The following is a 17,327-nucleotide window of genomic DNA, read 5'->3' on the forward strand; positions in this document are numbered from 1 at the left end:
TCGATTTTAGAATAAGGCTGTAACATAACAAAATGTGGAAAAAGTCAAAGAGTACTGTCACGTTTACTCCCGCTCCCCGGCGCTCAACGCCGCCAGTTGTCTCATCATTATGCCAACATGCCACCATCGTTACGCGCACCTGCGCCTCATGACACTCCCCTGGACTCCATCACCTTCCCGATTACCTCCCCTATATCTGTCACACCCCTTGGTTCTTTCCTCAGGTGTTATTGACTCTGTTTCATGTCTGTACGCTTTTCCTGTTTTGTACTGTGTTCTACTTATTATTACATATGCACTCCCTGCACTTGCTTCCTGACTCCCAGCGTACACGTTACAGGTCTGAATATCTTCCGAACGCACTAAATATGTAATTAAAGTGTTAATATGTTAATTTTGTTTCAGTATTGGTTTACTTGAATTCAATTGGCTATGAATGACATTGGCAGTAAATCTGATATAATTTGTATGGTAGCCTATCAGTCTATAAATAGATAGCAATAGCTAGGTTTCAATCCAATTGGCGACAGATTTTCATGCGAATATTCTAAAATCCACATAAAGAAAATATGCAAATTTTCCCTCCAGTGGTGTGTTTCCACCAAACTGCCTCGACAACATTTCAACTACAACAAAGGGACATTGAGGAGAGCAGGACTTACTTGGCAGCGTCCCTGAGATCGATCACGCTCCTCGTTTTACCTAACCCGTCTTTGAAGTCCGTCTTGTTGGCGACAGTTAGCGTCCCGTTCCTGGTGATGAAATCAGGGAAGCACCTCTGAAGGACTGAAACACACAAACAAATATTTAATGGCTAAGAATAATGTTTCAATGTCATACACTGTTGATAAGTATCACTTTCCTTTCCCAACCCCTAACACATAATGCCCCCTCCCACAGAACCTAAGTCTTAGAATAGACCGTCTGAATCTTAAGTCACCATAACGATAGTGGAGGAACTGTGTGTAGAACCTGGATTCACTTACAAGGTCTGCTTGGCACTATCATAGATGGGCAGTCCTCATCTCTCAAGACGTGTGCAACTGACTAAAGGGAGACAAGAGAGGAAGAAGACGTCAAACAATGTAAATTCAGTGACGTCAAATCCTCAGAGTTGAGTTTTTATACCAACTCATAGGTTAGGATGACTGGTAAGACATTCTATCACCATATCCTATGAGTTTGCCATTATCCAAAAGGACCATGAGGAGAGTGGGCGTGTGGCTGAGTTGAATAGGAACAGAACAGAAGACTGTCATACATTACAGACTGGTAGGGAACCCTTCCTGAGTCATTTGTATTTTTAGCACTCTGGTCTCGGTGCAGACTAAGCGCACACCCTTTTCCTCTCTCTCTTCCTCCCTCTCTCCCCCTTTCAGTCCCTCCCTCTTTGCCACAGAACTTTTACATCTCATTATGTTTCCTTTACATAATACATTACATAGGCCTAGTACTTATAAAGCAATATAGTGTTTTTCCGTATAATTAAATGTACAACAAGATATACTCTAATTGCAGCAACTAAATGACTTACTGATTCTAATAAGATTGCCATTTCTGAAGAGTCTTGGTCGCTACTGACTTCTAGATGGATAACCATTACAGATGACATCTGTTCAGAACACTCAAGGACTTGATAAGGTGAGGCCATAAGTGACTGGAGGCATCAGGTCTCTGTACCTTTCTAGGATTGTCGAAGCCTGGCTTGCAGAACTGCCTGTAATACTCCCAGTAGCTGTTGTTGTACCTGTAGTTGTACTGCATGTCTAGGTATGTGGCAAATCTGTCTGGGCACTTGGAGACACAGAGCTGAGAAGAGAGAGATAGATACAAACATTCATCAATGCTTAACAACAGAGAACACTGACCTTGTATAATCAAGCAAGAAAAAACGAGCAGGAACATAATAGCATAGTGTGTGCCGCGTAAAGAGGGACCTCTTACTTGGGTTGTAGGGCACTGGAGGTTAATGAGAACGGCAGGATTGGCACATTGCAATATGTTGAAGTAGAATAATATGGCTTTGTTGCTGTAACCACAGTGAAATGGAGAGAATAGTCATTCGTTTTCCAACACACACAATGACAGTTTTATTAGAAAATCCTGCGAACAAATTTTGTATTGAAACTAATGGCAGATTGAGCTGCCTGTCAAACAGAGGCAGGACACAGTGTAAACACACAGTGTAAACACACAGGGTGCAGGGGAGCCTGTGGTGGTGGTTAATGCTACTTTAAATGCACTTTTCATACATGCCACGCAAAGCCCTATACAAACAAAAGGGGGGGATTACTGTACAGCAGGGCTCTGCAGAGTTCCTGGAGAGCTACCCTCCTACAGGTTTTCACTTCATTTCTGTTCCTGGAGAGCTACCCTCCTACAGGTTTTCACTCCATTCCTGTTCCTGGAGAGCTACCCTCCTACAGGTTTTCACTCCATTCCTGTTCCTGGAGAGCTACCCTCCTACAGGTTTTCACTCCAGCCCTGTTCCTGGAGAGCTACCCTCCTAAAGGTTTTCACTTCATTCCTGTTCCTGGAGAGCTACCCTCCTATAGGTTTTCACTCCATTCCTGTTCCTGGAGAGCTACCCTCCTACAGGTTTTCACTCCATTCCTGTTCCTGGAGAGCTACCCTCCTACAGGTTTTCACTCCAGCCCTGTTCCTGGAGAGCTACCCTCCTACAGGTTTTCACTCCATTCCAGTTCCTGGAGAGCTACCCTCCTGTAGGTTTTCACTCCATTCCTGTTCCTGGAGAGCTACCCTCCTACAGGTTTTCACTCCATTCCTGTTCCTGGAGAGCTACCCTCCTGTAGGTTTTCACTCCATTCCTGTTCCTGGAGAGCTACCCTCCTGTAGGTTTTCACTCCAGCCCTGTTCCTGGAGAGCTACCCTCCTGTAGGTTTTCACTCCATTCCTGTTCCTGGAGAGCTACCCTCCTACAGGTTTTCACTCCAGCCCTGTTCCTGGAGAGCTACCCTCCTGTAGGTTTTCACTCCATTCCTGTTCCTGGAGAGCTACCCTCCTACAGGTTTTCACTCCAGCCCTGTTCCTGGAGAGCTACCCTCCTGTAGGTTTTCACTCCATTCCTGTTCCTGGAGAGCTACCTTCCTACAGGTTTTCACTCCAGCCCTGTTCCTGGAGAGCTACCCTCCTACAGGTTTTCACTCCATTTCTGTTCCTGGAGAGCTACCCTCCTACAGGTTTTCACTCCATTCCTGTTCCTGGAGAGCTACCCTCCTACAGGTTTTCACTCCAGCCCTGTTCCTGGAGAGCTACCCTCCTACAGGTTTTCACTCCATTTCTGTTCCTGGAGAGCTACCCTCCTACAGGTTTTCACTCCATTCCTGGAGAGCTACCCTCCTACAGGTTTTCACTCCATTTCTGTTCCTGGAGAGCTACCCTCCTACAGGTTTTCACTCCATTCCTGGAGAGCTACCCTCCTACAGGTTTTCACTCCAGCCCTGTTCCTGGAGAGCTACCCTCCTACAGGTTTTCACTCTATTCCTGTTCCTGGAGAGCTACCCTCCTACAGGTTTTTCACTCCATTTCTGTTCCTGGAGAGCTACCCTCCTACAGGTTTTCACTCCAGCCCTGTTCCTGGAGAGCTACCCTCCTACAGGTTTTCACTCCAGCCCTGTTCCTGGAGAGCTACCCTCCTGTAGGTTTTCACTCCATTTCTGTTCCTGGAGAGCTACCCTCCTACAGGTTTTCACTCCATTCCTGGAGAGCTACCCTCCTACAGGTTTTCACTCCAGCCCTGTTCCTGGAGAGCTACCCTCCTACAGGTTTTCACTCCATTTCTGTTCCTGGAGAGCTACCCTCCTACAGGTTTTCACTCCATTCCTGTTCCTGGAGAGCTACCCTCCTACAGGTTTTCACTCTATTCCTGTTCCTGGAGAGCTACCCTCCTACAGGTTTTCACTCCAGCCCTGTTCCTGGAGAGCTACCCTCCTACAGGTTTTCACTCTATTCCTGTTCCTGGAGAGCTACCCTCCTACAGGTTTTCACTCCATTCCTGTTCCTGGAGAGCTACCCTCCTACAGGTTTTCACTCCATTCCTGTTCCTGGAGAGCTACCCTCCTACAGGTTTTCACTCCAGCCCTGTTCCTGGAGAGCTACCCTCCTACAGGTTTTCACTCCATTCCTGTTCCTGGAGAGCTACCCTCCTACAGGTTTTCACTCCATTCCTGTTCCTGGAGAGCTACCCTCCTACAGGTTTTCACTCCATTCCTGGAGAGCTACCCTCCTACAGGTTTTCACTCCAGCCCTGTTCCTGGAGAGCTACCCTCCTACAGGTTTTCACTCCATTCCTGTTCCTGGAGAGCTACCCTCATACAGGTTTTCACTCCATTCCTGGAGAGCTACCCTCCTACAGGTTTTCACTCCAGCCCTGTTCCTGGAGAGCTACCCTCCTACAGGTTTTCACTCTATTCCTGTTCCTGGAGAGCTACCCTCCTACAGGTTTTCACTCTATTCCTGTTCCTGGAGAGCTACCCTCCTACAGGTTTTCACTCCATTCCTGTTCCTGGAGAGCTACCCTCCTACAGGTTTTCACTCCAGCCCTGTTCCTGGAGAGCTACCCTCCTGTAGGTTTTCACTCTATTCCTGGAGAGCTACCCTCCTGTAGGTTTTCACTCCATTCCTGGAGAGCTACACTCCTTTACATTTTAGTCATTTAGCAGACACTCTTATCCAGAGCGATATACAGTAGTGAGTGCATATATTTTTAAACCTATTTTTCTTCCATGGGAATTGAACCCACAACCATGGTGTTGCAAGCGCCATGCTCTACTAACTGAGCCACACGGAAGCCACACCCTCTTGCAGGTTTTCGCTCCAACACCAGTTGTAACTATCCTGATTCACCTTCTCAATCTGCTAATTATTAGAATCCGGTGCGCTAGATTAGGGTTGAGTGTAAACCTACAGGACAGTAGCTCTCCAGGAACAGGGTTGGAGAGCCCTGCTGAACATAGAAGGGTAGCTTAAAATGACTATGTTTCAAATATTACAGACTAATACAACTGACATTTACTGAGGCCGGATATTAATCGTAGAGAAAAGCAGTTTGTCAGCATTATGACTTCTCGCACGTTGTTCCTGCTGTATTGGAGGCGTCAAAAGTGTTTAAGTCGACACCCCTCCCAGGCTGCTTACAATCTCTTCCAAGTGCAGAATTCTTTTAGAGGATATTAATGTGAAGTCACACTTGTCCTAAGTGCAATTTCAATGATATAGTACTATACCTATCCATAGTAACTATATAGTATACATAGTACTGTAGATACAATACATTTTTCTCCAAATACAGATAGCGGTCTTTCTTTCTACTTACGCGTTGGGGGTCCCCTGCTGTCCACAGAACTGTCCGTGGCTGTCAGTGGGGTAGACCACCTTCCTGGGGTCGCCATGTATCCAGGCTGCAACCAGACAGACGGCCACATTATTAGCCTCATTCACAGACCTGTCATATGTCAATCACTCTGGACATGAATGAGTGATAGGATCTGCCTGACTGTGTATGTATTGGAATATTCTGACAGTCTAATGCACATGCACAAGTTGTCTCGACCTCTGAATGCTCAGCTATGAAAAGCCAACTGACATTTACTCCTGAGGTGCTGACCTGTTGTACCTTCTATAACCAATGGGATTATTATTTGTCCCTGCTGGTCATCTATAAATGTTTGAACATCTTGAAGAACGATCTGGCCTTAATGACCATGTACTCTTATAATCTCCACCCGGCACAGCCAGGAGAGGACTGACCACCCCTCAGAGCCTGGTTCCTCTCTAGGTTTCTGCCTTTCTCAGAGTTTTTCCTAGCCACTGTGATTCTACATCTGCATTGTTGCTCTTTGGGGTTTTAGGTTTCTGTATAAGCACTTTGTGACAACTGCTGATGTAAAAAGGGCGTTATGTGATTGATGTGATTGACTACCATAATCACTTCAGCCCACAGCTACTGTACATCAGTATAAAAGCAGGTCAAATGGGATCCAATATAGACTGCTGTTATGAATCACAATCAGAAGCCAGATATGAATATATTAGTGTGTCAAGCTGAGACCTGGCTGTTCAGACATTACAGGACAACCCCAAAAAGTCTACGTGAGAAACTTAGAGAGTGATAATACGAGTGAAAAGCACTAACAAAACCAAGGCCAAGGTAATCCAATCATTCCAACACTTTCTCCATGTAACGGCTTTCTTCTGTGGACGAAGGAGAGGACCAAAGCGCAGCGTGGTTAGTGTTCATCATGTTTAATAAAGAACATAAACGTGAACACTACAAATACAAAAAATGTGAAAAACCGAAACAGTCCTATCTGGTGCATAGACACAAAGACAGAAGACAACCACCCACAAAACCCAACACAAAACAGGCTACCTAAATATGGTTCCCAATCAGAGACAATGACTAACACCTGCCTCTGATTGAGAACCATATCAGGCCAAACATAGAAACGGAAAACTAGACACACAACATAGAATGCCCACTCAGCTCACGTCCTGACCAACACTAAAACAAAGAAAACACAAAAGAACTATGGTCAGAACGTGACACTCCACCACCACGCATCTTTTCAGGCTTCAATTCACGTTGTAATCCTGTGTTCAATAGTTTTTCTAACCTGTTCAAAACATAAACAGCAAATAATGACCTAGGAGGACAATAACATATTATTTTCTAGCCTGCCTCACACAGTTGGGAGGATGAGAAAGAGAAGTTATGCACGAGGAAGAGCACATGGGAGGAGAAAGAATGAAAAGCTCTTCACGTAATTGCTGACATGCCAGTGTCTATTTGAAGTCACCTCCATTTTCATGGCTCTGGCTCTCTTAAAGTAATTGAGCAACAGACAGTCCTTCCTCTGCCCAGACTCGGACGTGACTACACTGCCAATCGAAGTCTGAGAGGGACTCCACTTTGAGAGAAGACATCACCGTTGATTTCATTTGACTCACTCAGGGTGTGTGTGTGTGTGTGTGTGTGTGTGTGTGTGTGTGTGTGTGTGTGTGTGTGTGTGTGTGTGTGTGTGTACAGACTTAGGTGTGTGTGTGAGGAGATTCACATGATTGATTCCAATCTACTGAGAGGAACACACTGGAGTATGCTGTGTTTAACTGCTCTAATTAAATGCCTTAGAGGCCAGAGGTCATTACCCATTTCTCGAGAGAACATGCTCTAAACTCCAATCAGAAGATTAGAGCACAGATTAGGGAGATGCCATAGAGCAGTGGTTCCCAAACGTTTTATAGTCCCGTACCCCTTCAAACAATCCACCTCTAGCACCAGGGTCAGCGCACTCTCAAATGTTGATTTACGCCATCATTGTAAGCCTGCCACACACACACACTATACGATACATTTATTAAACATAAGTATGAGTGTGAGTTTTTGTCACAACCCGGCTCGTGGGAAGTGACAAAGAGCTCTTATAGGACCAGGGCACAAAAAATAATAATCAATAATTTTTCTCTTCATTTAACCATCTTACATAAAAAACCTTATCGTTCATTGAAAATTGTGAATAACTCACCACAGGTTAATGAGAAGGGTGAATTTGAATGATAAACATAACTCTGCAATGTGGGGTTGTGTTGGAGAGAGTCTCAGTCTTAAATCATTTTCCACACACAGTCTGTGCTTGTATTTAGTTTTCATGCTAGTGAGGGCCGAGAATCCACTCTCACATAGGTACGTGGTTGCAAAGGGCATCAGTGTCTTAACAGCGCGATTTGCCAAGGCAGGATACTCTGAGCGCAGCCCAATCCAGAAATCTGGCAGTGACTTCTGATTAAATTCAACTTTCACAGAACCGCTTGTTGCAATTTCGATCAGGCTCTCTTGTTAAGATATCGGTAAGTGGACTGGAGGCAGGGCATGAAAGGGATAACAAATCCAGTTGTTTGTTCCATCCGTTTCAGGAAAGTACCTGCGTAATTGCACACCAAACTCACTCAGGTGCTTCGCTATATCACATTTGACATTGTCCGTAAGCTTGATCATTTGCACACAAAGAAATCATACAATGATGGAAAGACCTGTGTGTTGTCCTTGTTAATGCAGACAGAGAAGAGCTCCAACTTCTTTATCATAGCCTCAATTTTGTCCCGCACATTGAATATAGTTGCGGAGAGTCCCTGTAATTCCAGATTCAGATCATTCAGGTGAGAAAAAACATTACCCAGATAGGCCAGTCGTGTGAGAAACTCGTCATCATGCAAGTGGTCAGACAAGTGAAAATGATGGTCATTAAAGAGAACTTTAAGTAAATAAGCTTGTCTCTCAACTCCAAAAAATGTGTCAATACTTTGCCCCTTGATAACCAGCGCACTTCTGTATGTTGTAAATGTGTTACATGGTCGCTGCCCATATCATTGCATAGTGCAGAAAATACACGAGAGATCAGGGGCCTTGCTTTAACAAAGTTAACCATTTTCACTGTAGTGTCCAAAATGTCAGGCATTCCCTTGGCAGCAAGAGCCTCTCGGTGGATGCTGCAGTGTACCCAAGTGGCGTCGGGTGCAACTGCTTGCAAGCACGTTACCACTCCACTATGTCTCCCTGTCATGGCTTTTGCGCCATGAGTACAGATACTTAAAAAAAAAATATATATTTCACCAGGTAAGCTAGTTGAGAACAAGTTCTCATTTACAACTGCGACCTGGATACCAACACATCTTGACCACCAAATTCCATTTGATGTCACAAAGTTGTCCAGAACTTCAAAAATATCCTCTCCTGTTGTCCTGGTTTCCAGAAGAGGATGTCTTCCCTAATTGACCCCCCATAAACGTAACGGACATATACCAAGAGCTGTGCCAGGCCCGCCACGTCTGTTGACTCATCTAGCTGTAACGCATATAATTCACTGGCTTGTATGCGAAGCAGTAATTGTTTCAAAACATCTCCTGCCATGTCATTGATGCGTCGTGAAACAGTGTTGTTTGATGACGGCATTGTCTGTATAGTTTTTTTGGCCTTTTCCCCCAGCATTGTCCCAGCCATAGCCACAGAAACAGGAAGAATTAAGTCCTCCACAATAGTATGGGGCTTGCCTGTCCTAGCGACTCAGTATCTCACCATATAAGACGCTTCTAGCCCCGTGTTATTAATGGAATCTGTTTCTTTTATACGTGTCTTACTACTCGAAAGTGGTCTTAATTCTCGCTCAAAAAACTCCCGTGGCTTATTTTTCAAATTTGCATGTTTTGTTTCTAAATGTCTGTGCAAGAGTTGTGAGACAGTACTTTTGCACATATAACATACTGTGGCTGAGGAAAGGCACTACACCCAATATAAGTGAACCCCAAATCAATGTAGTTCTCATTATATTTGCGCCTCTTCGATGGTGCAATGGGGGCAGAAGCTCTTCGGCTGCATCAGATTCACAACTGTCAGTGTGTCCATGCTAGCTGGGCTAACAACAAATGTAGAATTACTGATGCTAGCATTGGATGTGCTCGTGGAAGCAGAACAACTTGTGTCGTCGACAGGTACAGGTGTAGTACTGCTGGTAGTAGCAGTACTATGAGTCTCTATGGAAATGCGGGCCTTACTTTTTTTTAAGCATTTATCCATTTTTGAACAAACGGGATGAGCACCAGCTACATTTGGCTACATACAGACCGTTAGTGGAATTTCCGGGAGAGAGTAACGGTTAATGTGATTGTATGTTAATTATTTGACTAGGCTACCTGTATTTGACATTGTGATGTTATTTTGCTGGACACTAGATGTTTTTTTGGCGGTGAAACGAGGCTACTCAGGCGAGAAAAAAAACTCACCCAATTGTATAGCCCCGTTGGAAAATATAAATGGACCGTTTGAAAATGTGAAAGAAATATATATATTTTAAATTTTTAAATGTGAATCACATTTTTATTTGGCGTACCCCTGACGGCATTGCAATATCTGCCATAGAGTAAGCTCAGAAAACAGAAAGTGCCTCACATACAAACAGACTGATGTTACTAACTCCCGCTCATTAAGGAATGGGTCTGTCTCTGGGGAAATTCAGGCGCTCATATTTCTACCTCCCACACACGACACAATCAGAGGCTCTGTTGCTCAATGCAAAAATGGCATCAAATACAACACTAGCATCGATATGGCAACACAGTTGGTGGAATATATAGAACACAAAGACTGTCTAGATGAGAGCTAGGCACGCAGAAACTCACTAACTAACAAACATGAACACAGACAAACTCACACACACACCAACTTTCCTCACACCATCTTCTTAGACCAGTGTTTCCCAACCCTAGTACTCGAGTACCCTCAACAGTAAACATTTTCGTTGTAGTCCGAGACAAACACACCTCATTCAACTCATTGAGGGATAGATGATTAGTTGACAAGTTGAATCAGGTGTGCTTGTCCAGGGCTACAATGAAATAGTGTAAGGTTGGGGGTACTTGAGGACCAGTGTTGGGAAACACTGGCTTACATGCTGACCAGACCGGACACGTCGCAAAATAAATTTAGAAATCCATGTTATTCAATTATTGCACCCACACTGCTCGCGAGCGCCAACGAGCGTCTGCGACGCCAAGGGCTAAAATAGAACTCCTTTCTATTTCTGACGCAGATCGCGCTGAAAGTCCCATCTCTCCCATCTCCTCATTGGTTTATAGAAGCAGGTACCCACATGCCATCTCCTCATTGGTTATACCCACGTGGGTGATTGAAAGACGAACTGTTTTGCCGGTAGTCGTGGTAATACTATGAAAGTTTAGATGCTGATCACCATATAATTTCAAAGATGAAAAAGCCTGGAAGGAGGAGAGATGACTAGAAACGATTCGGTTGGCCGTTTTATGTGTGGATTAATTGTCGGAGTAGAGGACCTTGTGCATTTCAGGTAAAATAACAACTCAATGTTTATATCCCAGGACAAATTAGCTAGCAACAGCAAGCTAGCTAAATAGAACAAATTAGCTAGCAAGTGCAAGCTAACTAGCTAAATTGCCATACATGTTTAATGCTTTTCGACCTGTCCCCAAATTAATGTAATTGGTTCAGAGTTTGTTTTGATATTTTAACCTGCGTGTCGTGATCGCGTTTGGTGTAGGGGGACAAAATACATTTATGCACGATAGCGCACGATGGCGCACGCGCGCAGCCGGTTTGGGTTCCGTCTTAGACCACATCCTTCTTTGAGGTACAACAGAGGGAAGGGGGATGTGTGTGGGACACTGGGACTTTGTTGTTATGAAACCTCTATGTCTGATGAAATAGGCAGCAACATGACAACTCACCCACGGTGCCCAGAGCGATGTAGCCGAGGATGACGATGACGAAGATGACACAGCACAACACATCCGTGCAGGCCCTGGGGAGAAGAGAGAGAGAGAGATAGAGAAAGAGAGAGAGACAGAGTGTAATATTTACTGTTCATTTTTATTGTTTATTCCACTTTTGTTTATTATCTAGTTCACTTGCTTTGGCAAAGTTAACATACGTTTCCCATGCCAATAAAAGCCCTTGTCATGACTGCCCTTGGGGGAGGATCATAGGCGCCCCCCCTCTCAATTCAATTAAATTCAAGGGGCTTTATTGGCATGGGAAGCACATGTTAACATTGCCAAAGCAAGTGAAGTACATAAACAAAAGTGAAATAAACAATACAAATGAACAGTAAACATTACAATCACAGAAGTTCCAAAATAATTATGTATATATACAGTGTTATAACGATGTGCAAATGGTTAAAGTACAAAACGGAAAATAAATAAACATAAATATGGGTTGTATTTACAATGGTGTTTGTTCTTCACTGGTTGATATTTTCTTGTGGCAACAGGTCATACATATTGATGCTGTGATGGCACACTGTGGTATTTCACCCAGTAGATAGAGTTTATCAAAATTGTGGATCTGTGTAATCTGAGGGAAATATGTGTCTCTAATATGGTCATACAGTGGGGCAAAAAAGTATTTAGTCAGCCACCAATTGTGCAAGTTCTCCCACTTAAAAAGATGAGAGAGGCCTGTAATTTTCATCATAGGTACACTTCAACTATGACAGACAAAATGAGAATTTTTTTTCTCCAGAAAATCACATTGTAGGATTTTTAATGAATTTATTGCAAATAATGGTGGAAAATAAGTATTTGGTCACCTACAAACAAGCAAGATTTCTGTCTCTCACAGACCTGTAACTTCTTTAAGAGGCTCCTCTGTCCTCCACTCGTTACCTGTATTAATGGCACCTGTTTGAACTTGTTATCAGTATAAAAGACACCTGTCCACAACCTCAAACAGTCACACTCCAAACTCCACTATGGCCAAGACCAAAGAGGACACCAGAAACAAAATTGTAGACCTGCACCAGGCTGGGAAGACTGAATCTGCAATAGGTAAGCAGCTTGGTTTGAAGAAATCAACTGTGGGAGCAATTATTAGGAAATGGAAGACATACAAGACCACTGATAATCTCCCTCGATCTGGGGCTCCACGCAAGATCTCACCCCGTGGGGTCAAAATGATCACAAGAACGGTGAGCAAAAATCCCAGAACCACACGGGGGGACCTAGTGAATGACCTGCAGAGAGCTGGGACCAAAGTAACAAAGCCTACCATCAGTAACACACTACGCCGCCAGGGACTCAAATCCTGCAGTGCCAGACGTGTCCCCCTGCTTAAGCCAGTACATGTCCAGGCCCGTCTGAAGTTTGCTAGAGAGCATTTGGATGATCCAGAAGAAGATTGGGAGAATGTCATATGGTCAGATGAAACCAAAATATAACTTTTTGGTAAAAACTCAACTCGTCGTGTTTGGAGGACAAAGAATGCTGAGTTGCATCCAAAGAACACCATACCTACTGTGAAGCATGGTGGTGGAAACATCATGCTTTGGGGCTGTTTTTCTGCAAAGGGACCATGACGACTGATCCGTGTAAAGGAAAGAATGAATGGGGCCATGTATCGTGAGATTTTGAGTGAAAACCTCCTTCCATCAGCAAGGGCATTGAAGATGAAACGTGGCTGGGTCTTTCAGCGTGACAATGATCCCAAACACACCGCCCGGGCAACGAAGGAGTGGCTTCGTAAGAAGCATTTCAAGGTCCTGGAGTAGCCTAGCCAGTCTCCAGATCTCAACACCATAAAAAATCTTTGGAGGGAGTTGAAAGTCCGTGTTGCCCAGCAACAGCCCCAAAACATCACTGCTCTAGAGGAGATCTGCATGGAGGAATGGGCCAAAATACCAGCAACAGTGTGTGAAAACCTTGTGAAGACTTACAGAAAACGTTTGACCTCTGTCATTGCCAACAAAGGGTATATAACAAAGTATTGAGATAAACTTTTGTTATTGACCAAATACTTATTTTCCACCATAATTTGCAAATAAATTCATTAAAAATCCTACAATGTGATTTTCTGGATTTTTTTCCCTCAATTTGTCTGTCATAGTTGAAGTGTACCTATGATGAAAATTACAGGCCTCTCTCATCTTTTTAAGTGGGAGAACTTGCACAATTGGTGGCTGACTAAATACTTTTTTGCCCCACTGTACATTTGGCAGGAGGTTAGGAAGTGCAGCTCAGTTTCCACCTCATTTTGTGGGCAGTGTGCACATAGCCTGTTTTCTCTTGAGAGCCAGGTCTGCCTACGGCGGCCAATAGCAAGGCTATGCTCAGAGTCTGTACATAGTCAAAGCTTTTCTTAAGTTTGGGTCAGTCACAGTGGTCAGGTATTCTGCCACTGTGTACTCTCTGTTTAGGGCCAAATAGCATTCTAGTTTGATCTGGTTCTTTGTACATTTTTTCCTATATGTCAAGTAATTATGTTTTTGTTTTCTCATGATTTGATTGGGTCTAAATGTGCTGCTGTCCTGGGGCTCTGTGGGGTCTGTTTGTGTTTGTAAACAGAGCCCCAGGACCAGCTTGCTTAGGGGACTCGTCTCCAGGTTCATCTCTCTGTAGGTGATGGCTTTGTTATGGAAGGTTTGGGAATCGCTTCCTTTTAGGTGGTTGTAGAATTTAACGGCTCTTTTCTGGATTTTGATAATTACCGGATATCGGCCTAATTCTGCTCTGCATGCATTATTTGGTGTTTGTCCCATTTTGTGAATTCTTGGTTTGTGAGCGGACCCCAGACCTCACAACCATAATGTGTAATGGGTTCTATAACTGATTCAAGTATTTGGTTTAAATGGTTTAAACTACAACTCTACAAAGGGACAAGACCAGAGAACGTGGAGATCATCCCCACGCTGAAACGGTGAAAAAATCTACAAACTAAAAGACCAATTTTTCAGGCTGCACCTGTTTAAATACTTTAGTCTGGTAAACGCATCCATCCTAAAAACATTTCCCAATGGTACTCTGTCGTATCCATTATAACAACCTACAACTACGGAATACTTTAATCTCTGGTGGATTAACCAGACACTTTCTGTCGAATCTATCCAGCAGATGGACCGGCGATCACAGAGAGGGACAACAAAGGCATACACCAGTCTCAACATCAACAGTGAAGAGGCAACTCCGGGGTGCTGGCCTTCTAGGTAGAGTTCCTCTGTCCAGTGTCTGTGTTCTTTTGCCCTCTTTTCTTTTTATTGGCCAGTCTGAGATATGGCTTTTTCTTTGCAACTCTGCCTAGAAGGCCAGCATCCTGGAGTCGCCTCTTCACTGCTGACGTTGAGACTGGTGTTTTGCGGGTACTATTTAATGAAGCTGCCAGTTGAGAACTTGTGAGGCATGTGTTTCTCAAACTAGACATTCTAATATACTTGTCCTCTTGCTCAGTTGTGCACCAGGGCCTCCCACTCCTCTGTCTATTCTGGTTAGAGCCAGTTTGCACTGTTCTGTGAAGGGAGTAGTACACAGCGTTGTACGAGATATTCAGGTTCTTGGCAATTTCTCGCATGGAATAGCCTTCATTTCTCAGCCTGTAATCGAACCCACAAATGCTAACGCTCCAGATACTCAACTAGTCTAAAGAAGGACAGTTTTATTGCTTCTTTTTTAAGCACAACAGGTTTCAGCTGTGCTAACATAATTGCGAAAGGGTTTTCTAATGATCAATTAGTATTTTAAAATTATAAACTTGGATTAGCTAACACAACATGCCATTGGAACAAAGGAGTGATGGTTGCTGATAATGGGCCTCTGTAGAAATTCCATTAAAAATCAGCCGTTTCCAACTACAATAGTCATTTACAACATTAACAATGTCTACACTGTATTTCTGATCAATTTTATGCTATTTTAAATGGACAAAAATTGCTTTTCTTTCAAAAACAAAAGGAATTTCTAAGTGACCCCAAACTTTTGAATGGTAGCATATGTAGTGGGTCCATTCTGTTCTCCCGCTCTTTCTTATCTGTCCCCACCCCTTTCCTTTGCCTACCACCATCATATGGGTTTCGTCCATGGGACTTTTTCTTGGTATCATGTTAGTAACCAATGTATGACCTATTGTGTGTGTGTTTATGTAATTCTGTGATTGATTAGTTAGTAAATAAATAATTAATAATTGATTTGATAATTTAACAGTCTTCACATTTAATGACAGCTAATGCTACGACACCCTTAAATTAAATTGAGAGAGAGAGAGAGATAAATAAAGAGAGAGAGATAAATAGAGAGAGAGAGAGAGAGACAGAGGAAGAGAGAAATAGAGAGAGAGAGATCAGAGAGAGAGAGAGAAAGAGACAGAGGAAGAGAGAACATAGAGAAAGAGAGATCAGAGAGAGAGAGAGCGAATTGAATTGAGAAACAGAAAGAGCGAGAGCGAGAGCGATGATTAGATGAGACTAGTACCCAGGGCTCTGCCCTTGCCATGGCATACATCGCTAATAGTAGGCTTTTACTTGAGCTCCTACGCTGGGAGAAGAATTTGCCACCAGACCAGGTGGCATGTTAAGACTGTGAGCTCAGATAAAAACATTCCGAGCTACACTGAATTTCTAATGACACAAAGCCCCAGAGGTCATACAATCTCCACAGAGACCTCTCCGACAGAGTTTATGCTCTCCACAGAGACTCCTCCGACAGAGCTTACAATCTCCAGAGACCCCTCCGACAGAGTTTACGCTCTCCATAGAGATCCCCCCGACAGATGTTCTCAAGGTTGGATTCCACAACAGTATAGTACATCTTTGCCCCCTTTAGAGAGGGGAGTCTGTCTCCTTCACAGCTGGGCTTTCTCCTTCTGTCAACAGATAAGAAGTCTTCCCCCGTATCTCCCCCCAGAGGAGCAGTCAGCCTTGTCCCTCCATGGCCCGTCTTACAAAAACCCTCCCCAACTTCAACCTTATGGTGTCCTCTTAAGGCATCAGCATGTTTCAGTTCAGCTGGCGTACAGCCGAAGTCGGCGTGCTCGCATACTCCCTTAAAAGACCATCGCTTGAAGGTCTTATTGTCTAAGAAAAGTGAGGAGAGAGGAAACCCCAAATTAATTAGGTCTACACTACATGACCAAAATGATGTGGACACCTGCTTGTCAAACATCTCATTCCAAAGTCATGGGCATTAATATGGAGTTGGTCCCACCCTTTGCTGCTACAATAGCCTCCACTCTTCTGGGAAGGCTTTCCACTAGATGTTGGAACATTGCTGCAGGGACTTTTTTCCATTCAGCCACAAGAGTATTAGTGAGGGGTTGAGGTCAGGGTTCTGTGCAGGCCAGTCAAATTCATCCACACCGATCTCGACCAAATCATTTCTGTATGGACCTCACTTTGTGCACGGGGGCATTATCATGCGGAAACCGGAAAAAGCCTTCCCCAAACTGTTGCCACAAAGCTGGAAGCACAGAATCGACAGAGGGCGACAATTTCCCTTCACTGAACCTAAGTGACCTAGCCAAACCATGAAAATCAGCCCCAGACCATTATTCCTCCTCCACCAAACTTTAGAGTTGGCACTACGCATTGGGGCAGGTAGTGTTCTCCTGGCATCCGCCAAACCCAGATTATTTACACTACTCCAGCTGATGCTTGCGCATTGTGATCTTAGGCTTGTGTGCGGCTTCACGGCCATGGAAACTCACTTCATGAAGCACCAGGCAAGTCAGTTGAGAACAAATTGTTATTTACAAGGACAGCTTACTCCTTGTGCCCTGCAGGGATTCTTTAGCTAAATAGCCCAGTACTGTACTGCTGACCGCAACGTTGTACAGCGCCATATTTTCCATTCCATCCGAACAGAAACCCAGAGGGATTTTCATGGAATAGAAACACCATAATATTAATCTAATTAATTAAGCAAGTACCAGTTAAAAGTTTGGACACACCTGCTCATTCTAGGATTCTTCTAGATTTTGACTATTTTCTACATTGTAGAATAATATTGAAGACATCACAACT

General features: G+C 43.9%; 1 protein-coding gene across 1 annotated transcript in view; it reads right to left on the minus strand.

The window, feature by feature from the left end:
- Positions 1-16,722, minus strand: part of LOC120053854 (choline transporter-like protein 5-B) — a 34,012-nt gene extending 17,290 nt beyond the window's left edge. Inside the window, exons 1-7 of the mRNA XM_039001122.1 lie at positions 16,700-16,722; positions 11,272-11,345; positions 5,336-5,420; positions 1,945-2,029; positions 1,681-1,809; positions 987-1,047; positions 663-786 (exon numbers count right to left, since the gene is read on the minus strand). Of these exons, the coding sequence (XP_038857050.1) occupies positions 663-786; positions 987-1,047; positions 1,681-1,809; positions 1,945-2,029; positions 5,336-5,420; positions 11,272-11,345; positions 16,700-16,722 (581 nt within the window). The remainder of the gene's footprint in view (positions 1-662; positions 787-986; positions 1,048-1,680; positions 1,810-1,944; positions 2,030-5,335; positions 5,421-11,271; positions 11,346-16,699) is intronic.
- Between the last annotated feature and the right edge of the window lie 605 nt (positions 16,723-17,327).

Source organism: Salvelinus namaycush, chromosome 9 (assembly GCF_016432855.1).
Source record: "Salvelinus namaycush isolate Seneca chromosome 9, SaNama_1.0, whole genome shotgun sequence".
In the NCBI taxonomy this organism is placed as follows: domain Eukaryota; kingdom Metazoa; phylum Chordata; class Actinopteri; order Salmoniformes; family Salmonidae; genus Salvelinus; species Salvelinus namaycush.